Here is a 24,156-nt window from a genome sequence, read left to right as displayed (position 1 = left end):
TTCTATTAGTATGGAACCTTTGCTACAGTTGATGAAATGATATTATTATAATTATACTATTATAGACAGTCCATAGTTTACATTAGGATTCACTTTTTGTGCTGTGCAGATGTTTCTGTTTTGTTTTTATTCTGATATCATATACTACCTAAAATTTTCCGTTTTAAACACTTTAAAATATACAATTCAGTGGCATTAATTACATTCACAATGTTGTACCACTATCATCACCATCTATTACCACACTTTTCCATCACTCCAAAGAGAAACTGTATAAATTAAGAATTAACTCCCCATTCTCCACCCCAGCCCCAGGCCCTGGTAAACTGTATTCTAATTTCTGACTCTATGAACTTGCATATTCTAATTATTTCATATCAGTGAATCATACAATATTTTTCCTTTTGTGTCTGACTTATTTCACGAACATGATGTTTTCAAAGTTCATCCATGTCACAGCATGTATCAGAACTTCCTTTTTAAGGTTGAATAATATTCCATTGCATGCATTTCCTATATTTGCTTATCCATTCTTCAGCTGACAGACACAGAGATTATTTCCCCATTGAATGGATGAAGCACCCTTGTTAAAAATCCACTGGCCAGAGATGTAAGGGTTGATTTCTGAACTCACAATTCAAATCAATTGGTCTATATGTCTGCCATTGTGCCCATAACATGCTTCTTTGATTATGAAGCTTTGTAGTACATTTTAAAAAAAAGGAAGTATGGGGAAGCAGATTTGGCCCAATGGATAGGGCGTCCGACTACCACTTGGGAGGTCCAAGGTTCAAACTCAGGGCCTCCTGACCTGTGTGGTGAGCTGGCCCATGCACAGTGCTGATGCGCGCAAGGAGTACCCTGCCATGCAGGGGTGTCCCCCACGTAGGGGAGCTCCAAGCACAAAGACTGCGCCCCGTAAGGAGAGCCACCCAGCGCAAAAAAAGTGCAGCCTGCCCAGGAATGGTGCTGTACACACGGAGAGCTGATGCAGCAAGATGATGCAACAAAACATGACACAGATTCTGGGTGCCACTGACAAGAATACAAACGGACATAGAGTACACAGTGAATGGACAGAGAGCAGACAACTGGGCGGGGAAAGGGAGAGAAATAAATCTTAAAAAAAAAAATAGGAAGTACAAGTCTTGCATATTTGTTCTTATTTTTCAAGACAGTTTTTGCCTATTCGGGGCCCTTTGCAATTCCATATGAGTTTGATGCCTGGCTTTTCCATTTCTGTGAAGAAGGCTCTTGTAATTTTGATTGGGATTCCACTGATTTTGTAAATTGCTTTGAGTAGAATTAACATCTTAGTACTATTTAGTCTTCTAATCCATGAGCCCAGAACGTCCTTCTACTTATTTAGGTCTTCTTTAATTTCTTTCAGGAATGTTTTAGAGTTTTCATGTATAAATCCTTTACATCTTTGGCTAAATGTATTCCTAGATTGAATCTTTTACTTGCTATTGTAAAAGGAATTTTTTCTTGATTTCCTCTTCAGACTTTTCATTACTCGTTAGAGATGCAATGCTGATTCTTGTGTGTTGATCTTGTACCCTGACACTTTGCTGAATTCATTTATTAGTCTAACAGTTTTGTTCCACAATAAATCCTGATTTTTCAGGATTTTCCTATAAGATAATGTCATCTGAAAATAAGCAAAGTTTTACCTTTTTCTTTCCAATTTAGATGTCCTTTGTTTCTTTTTCTTGCCTTTGCTCTTGTTAGAACCTCCAGTACTATGTTTAATATGACAGTAGTCATCCTTGCCTCACTCCTGATCTTAGAGGGAAGCATTCAGTCTTTCACCATTGAGTATGATGTTAGCTGTGGGTTTTTCATAGATGCCCTTTATCATGTTAAGGATGTTTCTTTCTATTCCTAGTTTTCTGAGTATTTTTATCAAGTGGTATTGGATTTTGTCTTTTCAGTGTCAACTGAGAAGATCATGTGTGTTTGTTTCCTTCAGTCTATTAATGTGGTGTAGTACATTAATCAATTTTCTTATGTTGAAACACCCTTGCACAATAGGGATATATCCCACTCAATGTCGTATAATTCCTTTATTGTATTGTTGGATTTGGTTTGCTAGTATTTTTTTTTAATTTATTGAAGTATATCACTCACACATGAACATACATAAACAATAAGTGTATAGTAATAGTTGTGAACTTAGAAAACAAACAAACATAACCATACAAGGCTCTCATTCCTCACCCTACCACCAATTCCTTGCATTGTTGTTAAACATTTTTAACTAATGTTTAAAAAGCATCCTTAAAATATTACTATTAACCAAAGTATTTTTCTCCAACCCACCCTACTATTATTTTTTATATATATTATTTATATTTTTTATATCATGTATATCACGTGCACATGAACATACATAAAAATTAAGTGTATAGTAAAAGTTGTGACCTTACAAAGCAAACATGCATAACATCATACTGGGGTCAACCCTCCACCAACATCTTGCATTGTCGTGAGACATTTGTTACAAATTGTGAAAGAATATTGTCAAAACCTTACTACTAATTATATTCCTTATTTTACATTTGGTGTATTTTTCCCCCAAACCACCCTATTGTTATTTTTTAAATATATTTTTATGACAGAAGTTATAAACTTACAAAACAATCACGCACGTGTGCAGAATTCCCAAACAACACCCCTCTATCAACACACCACACCATGGTGGAACATTTGTTACAGATTGTGAGATAATATCATCCAATTATTACCAGGTCCATAGTATACATTTGACACACATTTTCCCTTCTCCTCTGTTATCAACACAGTACATCTTTGGCAGAGATGTAAGAATATTACATTATTACTGTTAACCACAGTCCATAGGTCACTCCAGTTGTATTTTTTCCATGCTTCTCCACATTCCCACCACCCTGCAGTAGTGATGTACTTTTGCTCTAGCTAACGAAGGATACTCTTGCATCTGTACCATCAACCACAATTCTCATTCACCTCTGGATTTACTGTGCTATTGAGTCCCTAGATTATTCTCAAACATTCTGTATTTACTGTATTTACTGGCATTTACATTTCTAGACTATTCTTTTCAGCCACATCCCCATTTATAAACCAGCTGTTACTCACTATAATGTGCTACCATCAACTCTGTACATTTCCACACTTACACAGTAATGCTAATTAAAACTTATACCTACATTAAACATTTAGTGTCCAAGTCAGACCTCCTCTTATCTCCGTTAAGAATCTACCACCTACCACCAGATCTTAAGGATATTTTCCTACATTTTCTTCTAGAAGCTTTATGGTTCTTGCTTTTATATTTAGGTTTTTGATCCATTTTGAGTTCATCTTTTATAAGGTGTGAGATAGGGGTTCTCTTTCCTTCTTTTGGCTATGGATATCCAGTTTTCTCAGCATCATTTGTTGAATGGACTGTTCTGCCTGAGCTGTGTGGGTTTGACAGGCTTGTCAAAAATCACTTGACCATGGGAAGCGGACTTGGCCCAGTGGTTACGGCATCTGTCTACCACATGGGAGGTACACAGTTCAAACCCCAGGCCTCCTTGACCCATGTGGAGCTGGCCCACATGCAGTGCTGATTCGTGCAAGGAGTGCCGTGCCACGCTGGGGTGTCCCCACGTAGGGGAGCCCCACGCGCAAGGACTGCGCCCCATAAAGAGAGCCGCCCAGCACGAAAGAAAGTGCAGCCTGCCCAAGAATGGCGCCACACACACAGAGAGCTGACACAGCAAGATAACGCAACAAAAAGAAACACAGATTCCCGTGCTGCTGACAACAGAAGTGGACAAAGAAGAACATGCAGCAAAATAACCAACAACTGGGTTGGGGGGGTAGAGAGAAATAAATAAATAAATCTTTTAAAAATATTAATAAAGTTAAAAAAAAAAATCACTTGACCATACATGTGAGGGTCAGTTTCTGAACCATCAATTTGGTTCCCTTGGTCTTGGTATCTATCTTTATGCCGGTACCATGCTGTTTTTTACCACTGTAGCTAGGTAATATGATTTAAAGCCTGGATATGAGAGTCCTCCAATTTTGCTTTTCCTTTTTAAGATGTTTCTGACTATTTGGGACCCCTTACCCTTACAAATAAATTTGATAATCATGTTTTCCATTTATTTTAAAAAGGCTCATGGAATTTTTATCAGGATTGCATTGAATTCATATACCCATTTGAGTAGAATTGATATCTTAATGATATTTAGTCTTTAAATCTGTGAGCATGAAATGCTCTTCCAATTATTTTGGTCTTTTTTAAAATTTAACATTGAGTTGCAGTTTTCTGAATACAAGTGCTTTAAGTTATTGGTTAGGTCTATTCCTGAATATTTGGATTTTATCTGTCATATTTATTTTCACCACTCTTTTGACACTTTTAGTTACTTTAATTGATATAATCTTCATTTATAGACTCTCTTCCAGGCTTCTCTCTCGTCTTTTCTTTTCAGGCTCTAGCACACCCTTTAGTATTTCATGCAAATCTGGTCTCTTGGTTACAAACTCTTTCAGTTTATCTGCGAAATTTCTAAACTTGTCCTCAGTTTTGAAAGGCAATCTTGTCAGATATAAGATTCTTGGCTGGAAGTTTTTCTCTTGCAGTGTCTTAAATATATCATACCACTTTCTTCTTGTCTCACGGTTTCTGGTGAGAAATCAGCATTTAATCTTATTGGGTATCCCTTATATGTGATGCATTGCTTTTTTCTTGCTGTTCTTAGAATTCGCTCTTTGTCTTTGGCACTTGACATTCTGATTAGTGTGTGTCTCAGAACTGGCTGATTTGGATTTTTTGGGATGTACTTCTTCAACATGGATATCTATGTCCTTTAATAGAGCTGAGAAATTTTCTACCATTATTTCTTCAAATATTTCTTCTGCCCCTTTTCCCTTCTCTTTTCCTTCTGGGACACCCTTGACATGTATGTCTGCAAGTCTCTTACTGTTGTTTAGTTCCCTGAGACCTTGTTCAATTTTTTCCATTCTTTTCTTCATCTATTCTTTTGTACATTCACTGTCAGAAGCCATTTCTTCAAGCTCACCAATCCTTTCTTCTACCTCCTTAAATCTGCTATTATGATTCCAATATAGGTGTAATTTCATTTATTGCAACTTTCATTCCCATAAGATGTTCTATTTTTCTATGTATGCTTTCAAATTCTTCTTTATGCTCATCCAATGTCTTCTTATTATCCTTAATCTCTTTAGGCATCTCATTGAATATATTAAGGAGATTTGTTTGAACATTTATGATAGGTTGTCTCAACTCCTTTATGTCATTTGGAGGCTTATCTTGTTCCTTTAACTGGACCATATCTTCCTTTTCCATTGTGTGGGCTGTAATTTTTTGTTGGTGTCTTGGCATCTGGCTTACTAGAATATTTATTCTGGGTGCAGTTTTTCTCTTCAGTTTAGGGCTTTCTGCCCTTTCTCCCTTCCTAGTGGTGTAGCTGGAGCCAGGGATATAGTTGGTACTATAAACTGTGGAGGTTCAAACTGTCCTTATTGCCCCAGGGACCAGTGAAGCTTCTCCCAGCCACAGCCGTGTGGAATAATCCAAGTCATCCAGGCCTAGACTGTAGTTGCCCAGAGAGACTGATGAAGCTTCATGCCCCTTTCTCCCCTGCCTGGGGCAGGGATGGAGCTGCAGGTGTGGGCAGCAATCTATGCAGTTAGGGTCCAAGATGATCACAGTTGCCCCGGTAGATTTCCAATTATTCAGTGCCAATCAAATGTACCCACAGTTACCTAGATAGGCTGGTACAGGACCTACCAGCTTCCTCCCTGCCAGATGTAGGACTGAAGCCTAGGCTAGAGTGACAGACCAACCTGGGTGAAAGAAACCAGTCCCTATCATCATTGTGATTTTCAGTCAGCCCGGCTTTCCCTCATGCTGGGGATGGAGTCAAAATGGCAGCTATCAGTCTCTTTCCGACTTGGACAGGTTCAAACTTTACCTGTTCTTAGGGTTATACATTAGCCCACCAAATTTACTAATCAGTAGCTGAAGTTGGTGCCCAGCTGTCTCTTCCTCCCATTTCTGGGAAGTGAAGCTTCCAATTCCAGCCATGGACTAGGTCCCAAGGTGGCTTGTGTCACCAGTGGAGGATGGGCACCAGCATCCATGGCATGGACTGCTCTACTTACAAATTTTCTCTGCAGATGGGCAGCCTCCTCCTTCCATTATTTCAAGGATGTTGCAGGATGCTTTTCTGGTCTCCTGGAGCCCCCAAACAGGTGCTTCAGATAGCTCTGGGTGATTACTAACTGCCCTGTAGCAGGAGCTGACTGTAGAAGCTCCTGACTCTGGCACCATCTTGCTGGTTGTCTCTGGTTTGCTAGTATTTTGTTGAGGATTCTTTCTATATTTATGAGGAATATTGATCTGTAATTTTCTTGTGGTATCTTTACCTGGCTTTGGTATTAGGGTGATGCTAGCCTCATAGAATGAGTTAGGAAGTACACTCTCCTCTTCATTTTTTGGTAAGAGTTTGAGAAGGATTGATATTAATTCTTCTTGGAATGTTTGGTAAAATTCTCCAGTTCTGGCTTTTCTTTGTTGGGAGCTTTTGATCACTGATTCAAATACTTTATTTGCTACGGATCTGTTGAGAACTTCTATTTCTTTTTTAATCAGTGTAGGTAGTTTGTGTACCTCTAGGAATCTGTCCATTTCATCTGTGTTATATCTCTTTACCATAACTTGTAGGTAGGCTCCAATGGTAATGAACTTCCTCAGCTTTTGTTTATCTAGAAATGTCTTAATCTTTCCCTCATTTCTGAAGGACAGCCCCATCAGATTTAAAATTCTTGGTTGGCAATTGTTTTCTTTCAGCATTTTAAATACTTTATCCCAGTGCCTTCTTGTGCCCATAGTTTCTGATAAGAAATCAGCACTTAATCTTACTGGGGCTCCCTTGTACATGACACATTGCTTTTCTCTTGCAGCTTTCAGAACTCTCTGCTTGTCCTCGGTATTGGACAGTTTGACTACTATGTGTCTGGGCACGGTTCTCTTCAAGCTTATTATGTTTGAGGCTTGTTGGGCTTCTTGAATGCACATATTTCATGTCTTTTGTTAAATTGGGAGAGTTTTCTGCCATTATTTCTTTGAATATTCCTTCTGCCTCTTTCTGTCTTTCTCCTTCTAGGATTCCCAAAATGTGTACATTGGTATGCTTGATGTCCCACAGGTCTCTTAGGCTCTGTTCACTTTTCTCATTCTGTTTTCTCTCTGCTCTTAGGCCTGAATCAATACAATGGTCTTTTCTTCAAGTTCACAAATTCTTCTGCCAGTTCCAATCTGCCATTGAAACCCTCCAGGGAATTTTTCACTTCAGTTATTTTGGTCTTCATTTCCAGTATTTCAGTTTCACTGTTTTAAAATTTGTTTCTTTTTGAGATACTCATATCGTTCATTCATTGTTTTCCTGATATCCTTTAGTTCTTTTTCTGTGTTTTTCTATATCTCCCTGAGTATAATGATCATTTTTAAAAAAGTCTTCATTGATGGTTTCTGAATTCTTATCTTGTTCCGTTAGGTGGGACATATTTGTTTGTCCTGTCATCTTTTGTTACACACTGTATATCTTAATATTTTAAGGTGTTCATGGGGTAGAAACCCAAGTAGTGAGAGTGGGGGTGGACCCACATCCTGGGGAGGTCTAATGCCATCAAATAGAGGGAACTGTATCCCTCGAGAGAAAGGGTGGCTCCCAGGGCATTGGGGCAGTTGAGCAAGTTAGGCCCTGAACACTATTCCATCTATCTCTGGAAGTGGCTCCTCGGGAAACGGAGGTTGGCTGTCACTGTGGGCACCAAGGTGGAAGGGAAAATGGACGTTAAATGTGTGGAACCAAGGTAAATGGGGGGTAAGAGAGGAGTTTCGTGAGAGTACACAAGGATGGATATAAAACATGTAATATTACACCATAACATATAGGAGATGACAGACTGATAATGTAAACCATAATGTAAAACATCGGATAACTAAGAATTTAAAAAACTGTGTATCCTAAAGTATGTACCACAATGTAAGCACAGATGTCACCTTGTTTGAAAGCTATTGTCTCAGACTCTGTACATCACGTTAAGTAAATATGATGTGAATAGGGTGTAAGAATATCGCTGTGGAAGGGAAAAGGTTTTGTGGTGGATGTATGGGAGTGCTGTATATTATATATATGCATTGCTGTGGTCTAGGGCTCCTGTGAAGAGAAGTTCAATAATTAGGGGGAAAAAAAAAAAAGAAAAAGATAGGATGTAGAATTTTTTCCAAGTCAACACATATTCTTTCCTAACCTTTAAACCCATCGCTATATGCCATTTCCTAGTTAGGGACCCTGACATTATATTGGGCTTCAAATTTCAGGGAGTTCTGGATCACAGAGTGGTTCAACAATGGCAACGGAGGAATACTGGTATAGGATACCATTGACAGGTGATATATGGCTGACAGGGAGCTGTACAGAACATATGTCCAGGGTGCATGGTAATGTTTGGATATACTCATAGTGGCAACAATTAAAAACCACAGCAGGGGGGGTACTGGGTTCCTGGCCAGTGGTGCTCTGTCGTGGTCCCTAGGGGAGCAGCGACAGTCTCCCAGGTGCAGCGGCGGGGACCGGGAGGGAGTGAGGGTTCAACAGTGAGCTCCTGACGCTAATGACTATGCTTGTGAGCTGATAAGCCTAAAATAAGAACAAGGCCTAGAGCAGCATTGTGCCTGGGAATTTCCTCCTGTCAGCCTTCATGTTACTCAAATGTGGCCAGTCTCGAAGCCAAACTCAGCATGTAAATGCAATGCCTTCCCCCCAGCGTGGGACATGACACCCGGGGATGAGCCTCCCTGGCACTGAGGGACCACTATCAACTACCAACTGATGATGCAACTGATGATGCAACTTCCTTATACGGAAGGTTCAATGCGGATCAGCAGAATATCCTGTCTACATAAAATAACATGACTTTAAAAGGCTGTTTGACCTAATGTAAGGGGGAAATGGAAAGGAGAAATGAGTTTATATGGCTACGAGTCTCTAAAAAAGAGTCTGGAGGCTTTCAGAAGGATTGCCCTTATGCACAACTGAGCAGAGTCTGAGAGACAGATAAAGCAGATACAACCCCCAGGTATTGGTTCCTTTGAGGGCTAAAGAGACCCATGGGAGTTATGGTCATGGCCGATGGGGTTAACTACCAGGTCAGATGGCCCCTCTTTGGAACTGGTGTTTATGTGTGATGAATCTGGACTCAGATGGGATCTCTCTTCATAAGACTTTCATGCTAATGTGCTGGAGTTGCAGTTAGTGTTGGGGTTTAAGATATATCTAGGGGATATGAATCTCTGGATTGACAATGTGATAGCCAGGTCCTGAGCCTCAACAGACTCCAGCACCTACAATCTGATTTATTGGACTCACCACACTCAGCTAAGATGGAGTTGAAGAAGGACAACCACCACACCATGGAGCCTAGAGTGATTACAACTGAAAGTGGGAGGATTGCATCCAGCATCCATGTGGAATCTGAGCCTCCTCTTGACATAGAGGTGCAATGGACACAACCAATCCAATGTCCACATAGAAAAGGTGGCATTGGATTGGGAAAAGCGGACATGGTGGCTGATGGGTATGGGGAAAGGCAGGAAGAGATGAGAGGTGGAGGCGTCTTTGGGACATAGAGCTGCCCTGGATGGTGCTTCAGGGGCAATCACCGGACATTGTAAATCCTCACAGGGCCCACTGGAGGAATGGGGGAGAGTATGGGCCATGATGTGGACCATTGACCATGAGGTGCAGAGGTGCCCAAAGATGTACTTACCAAATGCAATGGATGTGTCATGATGATGGGAATGAGTGTTGCTGGGGGGGGAGAGGTGGGGTGGGGGTGGTGGGGTTGAATGGGACCTCATATATATATTTTTTTAATGTAATATTATTACAAAGTCAATAAAAAATATATATATATATATTTTAAGGTGTTAACTCTGGATTTTAGTTCCTGCTTAAGTTTGTATCCAGCTAGTATATGACAGAGATTTCCTGGAGGGCCAAAAACTAACAAAAACAAACAACCCAATTAAAAAAAAACAACCTTTCAGAGCCATAGAAAATAGGCTCTGTGTTGGCTGGTGCTCTCCTTGAGAGATTGGCCCTCCTACCAAGATCAGGCCAAGGCAAAAGCACTGTTTGTCATTTGCACGTGTCCAATCCTGGGCATGCTTTGTGGACTTAGGAGTTTCCCTATACACAAGAATTTGGATGCCCCCCTCTACTCCCCTTGAAGCAGACTCTCCTCCCCTTCTGGGTGCTCTATTTTATGTCTTAAAGCCACTAATCCTTTTCCCCAGGCTGATTTGACGTAATTGTTTCTTACACTGTTTAACAGTCTGCGAGCAACTTCTGCCTGCAGGGCAAGAACTGGGAAGAACAGAGAAGAGTGCCCTGAGTCAGTCCTTCAGAATGCCACCTGTAATGTAAGGGTTACTCTGCTACCTCCAGAATGGGGCCAGGGACCCACAGTGAGCACACAGGCTAGCTACATACTGTACTGGAGAAAGGCTGAGTGAGGGGAAGCAAGTATACCACAAGTTTCTCCTAACATGTTTTTAAACTGTATTTTCTTGATTCAGTGCTTGCCCTGTTACTGCAACCCTCTATCTGTTTTCTAGAGCTCTGAGGAAGAGAGCTCTGCCAGTTTGACCCTGGAGTGCCCTATGCCATGATCTTGGTTGACAGGAAGGCCTTCTTTCTTTCTATCTCACAGCCTTGTGATCTTCTCCACATGGATGATTCCCAAATCTAGTCTGACACTCCCTCCTTGAGTCCCCTGCTTCCTGGACATTCCTATTAGACAATGTCATCACAAACCCAACATTTCCTAAATCAGACTTATCTCCTCCTAAAATTGTGTCCCCTACTCATTTATCTATTTCTGTAGAAAATAACAAAATTTCCCTAACTATTCAGGCTGGATCCTAAGAAATACATTTTTTCTCTCACTCCCTAAATTTAGTATGACCTTGGGCAAGTTATTTTACCTTTTGACCCTTGGTTTCCTCATCTGGAAAACAAAGAAATAGCATACATGGCAGGTCTGAAAAAATTATGTATATGAAAATGTCTAGTTAAGTGCTCAATAAATGTCCCCCTTCTCTCCCACAACTCTCCACAGCTGTAATAATATTTAAAAATTTTCTTTGAGGGCATATCTTTAATATTTCTGTGTATATCACCATAATGCCTTGCACAGTGGCTGGTATACAGAAGTAGCCTAATAAACATTCATTGATTGATGCCCATGGATGAGCAATTGAAGGAGTAAGTCAAGAGGTACCCGTAAAAGGTCACAAAAGAGCAACTACAATCCAAATCAGCAGGGATGTTATCTAAATCCCAGTCAATCTTGACACCTAATAGGCTTAGATAAATATCTGCTGGGGAAAAAAATTTGCAAAATTCCTCAGTATTTTCACTTGTCTCTGTGCTATGGAAGGTACAGAAGACTCATGAGGAGCTGACCCAGCTTATGGGGAGCTTCTCTAATTCTCCATGTGGGGAGTTAACACTCATTTCGCACCAAAGGCAAACAATATACTTTAGATTTTGTGCAAATACTCACATGTCAAAAGCACTGAACTCCAACGTTAAACGAGCTGGCAGACCAGCAGAATCACCTGGACAGAAGCATCAGCACATTTTCAATTACAAGTCAGTAACAGCAGCATCAATAACAAAAGCGCTTGTGAATAATTTTGTTCCCTTTGTTGAGCCCAAAGTGCTCCTTACAATTCCTGATTATCCATGACACAAAGGAGCTTAGTGGAATGTGACAGAGCTCTTGTGTATTTGAATAATTTTCCAAGATCATAAAAAAGAGTTGCTGGAAAAAAATATTTCCTCCCCCAGCATTACTAAGCAATCAGTATTAATTATTTAAATAATTGTGTTTTTTTACTACTCCCTTTCTTTTCCCCACAATAGGAGGAAAAGAAGTGGAAATGAACTTGGACCAAAAGTCAGGAAGCGAAAAAGAAACCAGTGAAGTGCATTAATTATGAGACTGAAAGACAAGGGTGTGGCATTCTGATGGAAAGTGGACATAAAACTAGAGGACAGAGAAGGATAACAGAAGACAGTGGAAGATGGAGTTTACCATCCCCTACCATTGTAGTAATAACCCTTAATGTCCTTGGGAGCTTCGTCCAGTCGATACTCATTCAGCTTTTTCTGGGTCAACTCATGCCAGAACCCAACATCCAAGGCACTGCTAAAGGGGGCAAACTGCAATTTGGAGAGTCCAGGATCCCCTGTTGCTGCTGCCATTATTTGCCACCTACTAAAAAACAAAACAGAAAACAGAAAAATAGCACACCCAAGTAAAACTTGGTGAAAAAGAACATCTGTAACAATGCTTACCTTAAACAAAACAAACAGACAAAAAGGAAGGAGAGTACCTGGCTACCTGAAGACAAGACTTTTGCAAACCATCCTGAGCGATTTATTTACCTGTGTTGTCATGTTTAGGTTCCTCAAAACACAATTGATTTTTCTAATTAACCCTTTCTAGCCTTAACTTTTGCCATCTTCCTTTCTTTTAAAGTCAACCTGACTGATGTACTAGTGCTAGTCCTTCTTCAACACAGTCCCAGTCCCAGAAGTTTTTCCCATCCTGTGTAGACACAGAGAACCCTACATGTATGAAAATAGAAATCTAGCTGGTTAGAATTCTCTGTGCGAGCAGTGCTTTAGCACCCCCAGCTGAGAAGGAGACTGAGGAAGTTTCTCCCCACTCTCCATGGTGCCTGAATTTCTTTAAAACCTATTTACCTTTTAAAATGCGTGGAAATTTTACATTTAAATTCATGATGTATATTTAATATATAATTTTTCCCTTCAAATCATCAACTACATTTGACCTTCCTGGCAATCTTGCCATGTTTACTCTAACTCCCTATATCCTCTACAACTCCTCAGGTTTACACATGCCCTAGTTTGAGCAGCATAATATGACAGGAACTTGGCAGTTCTGAAAAGCACAAATTAATGAGATTCTTTCACTTTCCATCCCATCCAATTACCCCATGATCAAAAGCATCACTATTTTCTGAAGCAAAATATATGAATAGTCACACTAAATAAGACAATTTTTTTTAAAAAAAACAGCTTCCCATCTATTCAGGGAGGTTTTGCCTGACTTTTGTGCCAAAAATTATTTTAAAAATCTTTCTGTTTTCTAAGCTTGTTGGATTTTAGAATTACAGATGAGGAGCTTTCAACTGACTGTAACTATATGGGGGAAAAAATGCAAGATGAGAGCTCTACATAAAAAGTGCTGAAAGCCAAGAAAAGGGAAAAGATTTTGGAACAAAACATGAGAAAGCCTTTGGGAAGGAGATGGGCACTAAATTACGTTGAAAATGATGTGAGTAGATGGGGAGAGGGCAGACGGGACAAGGAGAGCAAAGGAGCTATTGTGGTTGAAACGGGAAAAGTATGAGGCTAGCAAGGGTGGATTCTACTGTGCAAGAGCAACACAAACAAAGTTGCATGGGTTATGTGGGGTGAACATGTGTGTAGAAGGCATCACATAGAAGGCTGAAGAATTTTGGAGTAGAAAGCTAGTTGACAGTTTTCAACAGGGAATCTGATATAATTCCCCAATGGCAAAATGGCTTGGAAGGAGGCAGATAGGGAAGATCAGTTCAGGACCAAAGGATTTAGGAAGACCTGGCTTACAGCAGAGGGAATAAGATTAGAAAGGAAGAGACCACCATCAGAGCTATCTTAAGAGAAAAGGTAGAAGGACTCGGTTTCTTGGTGGATTCAAGGAAGGAAAGAAAAGAAAAAGTCCCTGAGGTGTCAATCAGGGACTGGCTAGGAAAATGGAGGCGCCACTGAAAGAAAAGAACACTTAGAGAGGCAGAGCCAGTTTCAGAAAGATAATAATAAATTAAAAACATTTTCAGCCATGGACAATGCCAGGAGAAAGCAAAGGAAATGGGTAGGAAACCACAGTTAGCCCAAGAAGGTGGGCAGAGAGATTTGAGAGGCATTTACACAGAGAAAACAGCTAAAGCAGTGAGAACAATCTGTTCTTAGGAGTAATCCAGAGCAAGAAAAGCCATGGTCCAATAAAGTCCCAGAGGAGGCCCAGAGCTAGGGGATAAGAAGAAGAAATAGAGCAAGCAAAACAAAACATCAGCGCAGTAGGTGATAAGCAGGACAGTGGTATGTCTATCTACTGACCCAAAGCAATGAAAAATAAGGACACGAGTGATACTGAACAGTGGTAAAGAACACTAGAAGTCAAAGAAAACGAGGACTGGTCAATGTCATAGGATTTTAATTTTAATAGGAACTCAGGAGTGGCTTTCTAAAATGTAATTTGATTGCAGATTGTTAAAATGAGAACAGGATGTCAGGGTAGGATCAGCACGGAGGAGTAATTGACTGTTTCCCCAGCCAGGTTCCAGGGGAAAAGGTAAGTTTGCTACTCTACTCCCCATGGGCAGTTGTTTGTTGACAGGATTCATATGCTCTCCACATTAAAAAATATGCTTTGGCAATAGAAATCCAATTATAAATTAATGAAAAGTTCACAATGGGGGCCTAATGAATTCAGAAAAACAAAGAGCAAACAAGAGGTGGGAATTATTATAGTAGCTATTTTTCTATAGAATCCATAAGCTTAATTGATCACAAAGGACAGTGCACTGCTATTGTTAAAATTCTGAGTAAATCCCTTTCATTGTCTCCATCTCTACAGCCTTAGCATGCATTTGCATCATAATGCACAAGGCAATGCCTGGCCAAGGGTTTTCAAACTTTCACCACCATGAATGAAGGCTTATTAAATAGTGCCAATTCTTGGCTCTACCCTGCTGCTTCTGTCAGAGGAGAGAAGGGTAGGAGAGGGTGGCCATCCTTGCCTCTTGACCCTGGTGATTCTGATGAAAGTCTAGTCCCATCTTGCTGTCCTGTAGGCCACTGGCACTTTTATTTTGGAGACTCCCACCTTGAGAACACATCAAACATCTTTAAACATACCCTTGTCCCATGTTAAATACTTCTTAGCTTGTCACTGTTTTAAAGGATTTTTATAATTTGCATTTTTAGAAGTTCCATCTTCTTTTTTCAGGTCTCCCATATTTTTAAGCATTTCTGTATACTTAATATATCCAAGGTAGACACCACAAAGCCATTTTCAATTTTTCTACCCCTCACAACCAATAAATCACTAATTCCTAGAGGCTCTGGAATGAGATAAGGTAACAGTTACTGAGTCTTGACCAGGACCAGGCACAGCAGTAGCAGTATTCACCTGAATTTCATTCTCCAAACAGCCCTAAGAAGTGATTTTGTTCCATTTTTACAGAGGAAGAAAGGGAGGTTCAGAAAGGTAAGAAATTCACAGAAGCGAACCAGGTGGAAGAGTGGGGGAGCTAGGATACAAGTACCTGCTTTACTCCAAAGCCCGTCCTCTTCATGCAACTCTGTCCCTCCTGCCCATGTCTACTTCCCTTCTCTCCCCTCCCACCACCACAGGCCAGACTCCATCTCTAGCCTCTCAGCTCCTGTGGTGAAAGGCTCACTGGTCACAGAGCCATCTTCCCCCATCAGAGTTCTTTCCACCACACAGATGTGTACAGGAGATTCCCTTATGTAAACAAACAAACAAATCCCTACTGGCCAAAGAGTAAGGTGCCTTCCTTGCTGCTGGTTTCCTGACTTCATGCCTTGGCTGATGCTCCTAGGAAGGCTTTCTCCTTTCATACCAGGAAAATCCTTCTCTTAAGGTCCTTTATGAAGCTCTCCCAGTCACTGAGTACTAATGGTGCCCTTCTCCATGGTCATAGAGGAAAACTTTCACTTGGGCATTTACCACCATCAGTGCATTTATCTATTTTCTAGATAATACCCTTTTAAACACTCTTAGCAGCAGCAGCGGTGGTAAGAGTGACTGTTCTTACTGACTTCTCTTTTGGTGCTGAACACTACACTGTACATTTGGCCTATTCTCATGACTAACCCGAGGTGACTGTATTATGCCTTCTTTACAGAAGAGAAAACTGAGGCACTGAGAGGTTAAGAGGCTTACCCAACAACCCCGTTAGGAAGTGCTGGAGCTGAAACTATAACCCACATCTGATGGCTTTGAAACCTTCCCTCTCATCATAAGACTATACCGCCTTGAAGGAAGAAACCCCTTTTCTGAAACTTTAGAATCCCCATCAGCCCCAGACATGCTAAAAAAAAAAAAATCACTTTGAAAATCATTAGCATACTGATCTCCTTTCTACCAGAAATCAAATGAAAAAGGCCATGGCCAAAGCAATCATCCAGCATGGAAGGAAATCAACACAGCAGCAGACAGTGGTACAAATGGATCTCATCTAAAACCCTCTCTGTGATGGATCATCAGGCCCCTTTCTGCATTAGTCATCCACATCATACCACTAAAGGTCAATGGCAACTTGTTTTCATTGTCATTTTGATGACCTTAGCAAGTCATCAAGATGGAATTTTATCAGCACCAGAAAATCCCAGAGACAAAAAAGAAAATTCTACTCCATACAGCACTTCAATGGCTGGGAAAAGTGACTGAGGATGAGCGTGTAGAAAATTATGGGCAAGCATGCTAAGGAATTTGCATAAGAGGCACATCTTTCAAACATTTTGACTTTTTTGGCCACTGGGAAATTCTAAATATAACACAAGAGCCTATTTCGTAAGAGGATATGGTTGGTATTCAGCTGCTGGAACTGTTATTGCCTGAGAGGCTAAGAAAAGAGAAAGGTCTCAGGCAACAGTAGTAACATGTGATGAGGAATTTGCTGGAAACATCTAAAGAAGATACTCTAATATACATGTACCACTTAGGAATTACAGTGTACCTTACATCACCACCTTCCTTAAACAAGAAGGGAAAACTTACGTAAAGATTGGAGGGAAATTCTGAGGGAAGCAACAAAGTTATTTATGCATAAGTCATCTAGGTCCAAACATCTCTGAGATTCCTGAAAAGTAAGGCTTGCTCTATAACCCTGGAGAGTGCAGATGAGCCTTGTGGCCTCTGCTCTTGAAAGCAAAAAGATGATTTCCATCACACTTCAACATTATATTCAGACATCTTCAAGGAAAGAAGCCGACGAGGCATCAATGTGAATATGGCTTGATTTGATCTCAAACGATTTCAAACACATTCAGGATATGACACCCAGAAGTTATACAAGATAGGACTGGGGTATCTTTTCCAATTCAACAGCCAAGGCTTGGATAAGGATTCAACACTGTATTGAACATGCATCCCAACAGAATAAGAAAGCCCAGCAGTAGCCAGAAAATTCAGTCAAGATCAAACTGAGACAGCAGGGTAGAGGGTAAAGCAACATAAGTCCTCTGGGGTCGCATCTGCCATCCAAACTTGGTGCAAATCTCAGATATTTACAAAAATAAGACTAAGAGTCACATTCAGCCACTTACAGAGTAGGAGCTCAGAAAACATCACTTAATGAATACTTATCAAAAGTTTGTAATCAAACGGTCCTAAACCTTTGTTAGTGCTGTTCTCTAAAGCCAACTCCCAAAAGAAACTTGTACTAGTGGTTGCCTCCAAATAAAGGAACTAGGGGGTCAGGAGACAGGGGTGTGGAGAGGCTTATTTTCACTGTATGACCCTGGGTGCCTTTTGAATTTGTACTGTACATATGGGATAACAATACAGAAATGAATAAAACAATAGGGAATGAGAGGGAAATAAGACAGCTCAATTGCTTTGGTTCTAAGAGAATCTTAAGGAAAGAGCCACGTCTAACTCATTTTTGTTCAGCAGTTAATATGATGCCTGGGCCATTTTAGGAGTTCACTAAATGTCAGGAGCTCAGAAATGAAAGCAGCTCTTTCCCCAAAAAGGCCACTGGATGGACTCTCTAGTAAGACAAACCTCAGCCCAGTTTAAAAATTACTATTAGGCTGAATTGTCCAAATAGGAAATGGATTGATCCGTGAGAGAATGAATTTTCCATTAGTGGAAGTGTTTCAAGCATGTATTAGAGGATTATTTGCCAAGTAATATTACACAAAGGATTACTGAATCAGGCAGCTACACAAAACCAAGGGTTGGCAAGCTTTTTCTGAAAAGGAGCAGGTCACAGTCCCTGCTGTACATTCTTCTTTTTCTTTTTTTACAACCCTTGAAAAATGTAGAACCCATTCTCAGTTAATGGACTGTACATAAGCAGGCGGGGACAGGAATTGGCCCACAGGCTCTAGTTTGCTGACCCGTGGTCTACATGATCTTCCAAACCTGTTTTTTTTAATCCTTTGAACATGTCAAGAATTTTTATTTTCAGGGAGACTGACGTTTTTGACAGAATCTTGTTAAAAGGCACTAGGGACACATCTGCAAGGGCTGCTCAGAGAGAGGCAGAGGCAGAGAGAGGCATAAGACAACATATGCTGGGCTACAAAATGCACCCTGTCAGGCTGCAAGTTAGACTTTATGAGCTGCCATCTATGGAGAACACTCTTATGTGTAGCTCAGCATCTTAACGCCAAGGCAAACCTCACTTCCTTTATGGAGGCTCAGAACATGCAGGAAAGGCTGCACCTGCAGCCTCCCACCTCCTCAGCAGGCCTATGCCCTCACTTATGAGGGCTTCCTTTACAGTCTTTCTCCCAGATCTCTGCTACTACTGCCTGCCAGCTTTTCTAGTCTCACCCAGAGGGTCCTGCCTTTTGATGCTTGGTGCTCAGGAGACACTGAGCTACTTGGTGTTCCCCTAACACACCTGCTCTCATGCCTCTGCAACCCTGAATGCATAGCTCCCTCTGCCTGAAAAGCACCCTGTCCCTGTCTGGCACTTTTCAAAATCTTGCTCAGGGTTTTCCTGCTCTGGAAAAGCGTTCCCAGAGCTAACTACCCTCCCACACTCTACACTAATCAGCTAACCACTTTGGTCTCTAGGCTGCATCTAAATTTGATACTGTTTGTCAACTATTTGCTTTCCTGTCTGTCTCCATCAACTTGATTTAAAGTTCCACAAATACAGATCCTGGCTCATATCCCTTCAATATCCTTAGTCTCTTGCATAGTGGCTCTCAAATGTTCCTAAGATGAATTCTGGGAACCTTTTATGGATACATTACCCAAGAAAAATAAGAGAAAGAAATACCCAGGCTTCTGTAACTGGGACAAATTTCAAAAGGCTTATTACCATGGAATATGGAGATTGTAGTAAGAAATAAGGAAGAACATATGGAGCTGTGCCATTGACTTAGAGGGCCACTCAACTGTTTTGGTATTTTTTTAGTGAGATCTTAATGGACAGGAAATATGTGTTTACAAATCACTTTAAATGAAACCTTATTCAGCACATATGTAAGTAATAAAGAATAAATCTACCTTTGTTTCTGAAAGTGCTCCTATTGTTATATAAATTAAAAAGCCTAGGTTCAGTCTCAAAATCTCTCTCCACAAAAAAGTTATTAATTACAAAGGGGAAAAAGTGACTCTACAGCAGGGGTTCTTAACCTTTTTTGTTCCATGGATCACTTTGCCAGTCAGGTGAAAACCACAGACCCCTTACTAAGTCCATATTATACTGTATATTATCTAATAAATATACCACACCTGCACCAACACAACCCCACAATGTTTTTTTGAATTTCAATTCAAGCTCACAGACCCCTGGTTAAGAATCTCTGTTCTACAGTGATGAAACCTAGCATTCAGCATATTAATCAAGTGATCGAAGTTAACACGAGCAGTAACAGGATAGACAGACATCGCATACTACTGACAGAATATAAGGAAAAGGACATAGGATCTGTGGCACTCTGGCTAAAAATACATAACCTGAACCTAACCAGAAGGAAATATCAGGCAAACACAAACTGAAAAACATTCTACAAAATGACTGTGACTGGCTTATAATCTTCAAGTGTCAAGGTCTTGAAAGTCAAGGGAAGACTAAGGAGCTTTTCCAGATAGAAAGACACAACAGGTAGGTACAACATGTGATGCTGAGTTGATGCTCTGTTATGAAGGATGTTATTGGGATGAAATCTGAATGGAATCTCTAGGTGAAGTCTCTGTTATAATATCCTTAACCTTTGCACATATGGACAGTCTCTGTCTTATTCTTGGAATGTTTCTGTAAGTTTGAAGCTGGTCCAAAATTGTGTAAAGAATAATTTTAGCACCTACACACACACACACACACACAGATATGTTCAACAGGCAAAACCAATCAACATGATAGATGCTGGAATAGCAATTATAGGGTAGGGTGGGGCTACTGACTGGGCAGGGGCATAAGAAAGTCCCCTGGAGAGGGCAACTACTCTATATCTTGAGCTGGGCAGTGGCAACAGTGTATACACATGTAAAAATCCACTGAGCTATATAGTCAAGATTAGTACACATGACTATATAGATGATATACTTGAATTAAAAAGTAAAAGGGAAGAGTCTACATTCAAGCTATACCAATCCTACAAATCACCTTCACGTAGTCATTCAACAGTTAACAGATGACCTATTTAAATCCAGCATCAGTGAAAGAAATCCATTGCTTTAAGTAATAAGCCTAAATGAAATTCATTTCCATAAATTTTTCTGGCATTTTGTTATTAAAGATGCTGAAGATTAAAGCATTTTGGCGTTGCTGCTTATGAAATTAATTGGTGCAGAAGTACTTCCTGGAGTAAGACTCCCCAAACATTCTCCCACCACAGGGATCTAATGGGATTGGACATAGCAAATATTAAGCCAGTGTAGGATTTCTGGGAAGGAAGAAATAAAATTGGTAGAAAATAAATAATCATAGAGGAAAAATATATGTCTTCAGGGAAATTAGGCCTTGGGGGGAGAACAGAAAAACAGATCAGACTGATGACACTAAAAATTCTCTCACTAAAATTTTTCTCTAAGTGCACTGGTGTTTTGTTTACTCTGGGAGAGTGGGAGAATTGAATTTTGGTTTGGTTTTATGTGTAGTAATATATATATATATCATAAAATTTCCTATCTTAACCACTTTTTAAGTATACAATTGAGTGGCTTTAATTACATTTACAATGTTGTACAACTATCACTACCATCCATTATAAAAAAAAATTTTTTAATCCCAAAATAAATCTCTGGGCCATTAAGCAATAAGTGCCTTTCGCCCCAGCTCCTGGTAACCTCTACTTTCTGTCTCTATGAATTTGTTTGTTTCAGATATTTTATACATCAAGTAGAAACATACAATATCTGTCCCTTTGTGTCTGACTTATTTCACTCAACATGATGTCTTCAAGGTTCATTGATGTTGTAGCAAAGATCAGAATGTCATTCCTTTTGACAGGTGAATAGTATTCCACTGTACAGACAGATCACATTTTGCTTATCCATTCACTCAGTTGTTTCCACCATTTGGCTACTGTGAATAATGCTGCTATGAACATTGGTGTACAGATGTTAAGAGTTCCTGCTTTCAATTCTCTTGGGTATATAACTAGAAATGGGTTGCCAGGTCATATTGGAATTTCATGTTTTAACTTTCTGAAGAATCATCAAACCGTATTCCAGAGTGGTAGCACCACTTTACATGCCATCAGCAATGCACAAGGCTTCCAATATGTTCACCTCTTCACTGGCAGGGGAGTTTTTAGTGGTCCAGAGATAAAGGAGGCGAAAAGCAGAGGCAGGGTAGCAGCCGTCTGGCCTTTCAGTCAAAGAAACCTGAACATGAATTCTGGCCCCACCTCTTAGTAGCTGGGTATCCTTGAGCAAATTACTTCGTCCTTCTGCCTTTCAGTTTCCTCATCTATAAAATAAGGTCATACCTAACCCAGATGGTTGCTGAGAGGGGTAAATGAGAATGTGTGTGATGTACTTGTTACTGCACCTGGCATCCATCAGGCAGTCAATAAATGTTAGATGGTATTAGTTGTTCTTGTCACTCACCCTTCTTAGCCAGCAATGCCTCACTAATGTGGGTTCCTTTTTCCATGCTCCCTGGAAAAACATTTGCTGCCTAAAACATGCCTCATTTAAGTCCCACCTCCCTCAAAGGAGCACTGCAATTGTAGCAGAGATTTAATTAAAATGAAATGGGCAATCTCCTGCTATCGGTCATCAAAGGGAAGTCCAGAGGAATAAGTCTAAGCAATTAGGAGCACTCTGTGTACAATTTCTCTTAGCAGAAGTGCCAGAATAACTGCAATTTGGCCATGAAGTGCCTTCTCTGGGCCAAAATGGAGCACACAGAACAGGCTTCTATTCTCATTTTCCCAGTTGTGAGGCTGTGAGCTCTGGCAGTCATTAAAATAAGCACCACACCACATGACCAAGACCTGCCGGCAAAGAGAATATGTTCTTAGCTGCTGGTGTGTAAAAAGGAGTGGAGATGGCCAGGAGTGGGGAGAGAGCTGCTTTAGAATGCAGAGCCATGCATGTTCTATAGATTAAGGATGCTTCTGCAACTTCATAAGTTTTGAAAACAATCTGTGGGGCTACTAAAAAGGGAGGTTTAAAAAGCCTTCCCTTCCAGGAGAAAAGAGAAGTTCTAAAGTTAGAAGAAAGATTAGGCTGTACCAGAAGGTGAAATCTCAGGTCTCCTACAGGGCAACCAGCTGGGTACAGAAGCCTTGCTTCTTTTTAAAGACTGCATTAGAGACTAGATTCCCTGAGCCAATCTGGCATCTCTACAAGACACCAGGTCACCCCAAATGGCTTTTTTTTTTTTGTGACAGCACTGTCAGGTGACTTCTATAGTAACAGCTTGTCATATGTAGTCAGGACTATTGTCATTTTCGGGGAGTTGTCTCCCTCGCCCCATCAGAGCCACATCTACCCTTATGGAATAGACATTATTTGCTTTCTAGGACAAAGAGAAAACAGGCAGCCTTGCCCAGAGTCTTCAAACTGTAACCTTCACTGTGATTTGTTACTTCCAGGAGTTGTTTCCTTTTGGGTTTTCCTTTTCCCTTCTGCTATGATAGCCTTGACCTTTGCATGTAATTGGGTCACCTTCAGCCTCAGTTTTTAAGAATGGACACACCAGATACCAGCACTGTTGGGGGTTGGCAAACCTATGTGGGAGTGGCAGTGAAAATTGGGAAGTGTCTGGGAAAGAGGAAGATGGGCTGAGGAGTATTATGCCTACTTTAGAGCCCTTTTAGTTACCTCTACCGATCAATGCTGTCATTCTACATGAAGGACCCCCACCTGGATTCACCCAGATCCTATGGAACCCTGAGGCCAACAACAGTGAAAAATCTGGGAGAGTTCCTGAAAGCTGGCTGAGTTATGAAGGGCTGCTTCTGAATGACAGTGTCTCTATGTGGTTTTCATCCCCGGTGATCTGTAAGGAATCCTGGAAAATGGGAGAGGTGCTGAAAAATTAAGGCCAGTAAACACTTGATTTCAGAAAATTTGTGATTTTCAAATATAAGAATAAGGGTGGATTCTGTAACCTACTGGATAGAGATTTTTGCTCCCAGGAAAAAATATCAGATGGGCCATTCTAGCCCACGTGAAACTTTTGTACAATTAGAAAACAGCATTCCTTCTTTATGACATTTTACTTCCTTTTCATAGAAAACTGTCATAATATACTGATTGGGTTAAGACATTTCACCCTTGTCTGCCAGAAAACTGACATTACAAAAACACACCCATGATACCTCTGACTGAGATGGAACTCCCTTAGATGTGGGTCTTTTGTGCAGTGTACAATCTGCCCAACTGTATGCAGCAGCCTGGAGTAATCACAAGAGGCCAGCACAGTTCCTCTGAGAACAAGGCATGACAGAGTAACTATATTTGTGCCTTGATCAGGGAAGAATCACACCATAGGACGGAGGCTACCTAGAGCCTCAGCAGGGTGTCTGACAGGCTGCTCCAGATATGCTAGTAGACAAAATGAACATATAGGAATCAGACACTGACATGAACAGAGGGATTAGGAACTAGCAAAATAATCTTATTCAGAGGGTGTTGGTTAAGGAATACACTGATGTTAAGACAGGAGCTAACAGTGGAAAGTCTTCGGCTCAGTCTTTGATGCTGTCCAGTTTCTTTTTATCTAATTCATTCATTTATCCATAAATGAATATTCATCAACATTTACTAAGTATTCCATGCATG

The 24,156-nt window shown here is 40.5% G+C and overlaps 1 protein-coding gene across 8 annotated transcripts in view; it reads right to left on the bottom strand.

The window, feature by feature from the left end:
- The window catches only part of ATG7 (autophagy related 7), a 319,354-nt gene that overhangs the window by 288,383 nt on the left and 6,815 nt on the right, over positions 1 to 24,156 (bottom strand). For 6 of the 8 annotated variants that reach the window (XM_004466355.5, XM_023591107.3, XM_058288959.2 and 3 more), the window contains exons 2-3: positions 12,182 to 12,354; positions 11,638 to 11,692 (exon numbers count right to left, since the gene is read on the bottom strand). In XM_004466355.5, the coding sequence (XP_004466412.1) occupies positions 11,638 to 11,692; positions 12,182 to 12,341 (215 nt within the window). In that variant the 5' untranslated portion in view covers positions 12,342 to 12,354. The remainder of the gene's footprint in view (positions 1 to 11,637; positions 11,693 to 12,181; positions 12,355 to 24,156) is intronic. The other 2 variants (XM_058288960.2, XM_004466356.5) reach the window with 1 other exon arrangement.

Source organism: Dasypus novemcinctus, chromosome 26 (genome assembly GCF_030445035.2).
Source record: "Dasypus novemcinctus isolate mDasNov1 chromosome 26, mDasNov1.1.hap2, whole genome shotgun sequence".
Classification (NCBI taxonomy): domain Eukaryota; kingdom Metazoa; phylum Chordata; class Mammalia; order Cingulata; family Dasypodidae; genus Dasypus; species Dasypus novemcinctus.
This window is presented reverse-complemented; position numbering and strand designations above follow the sequence as displayed.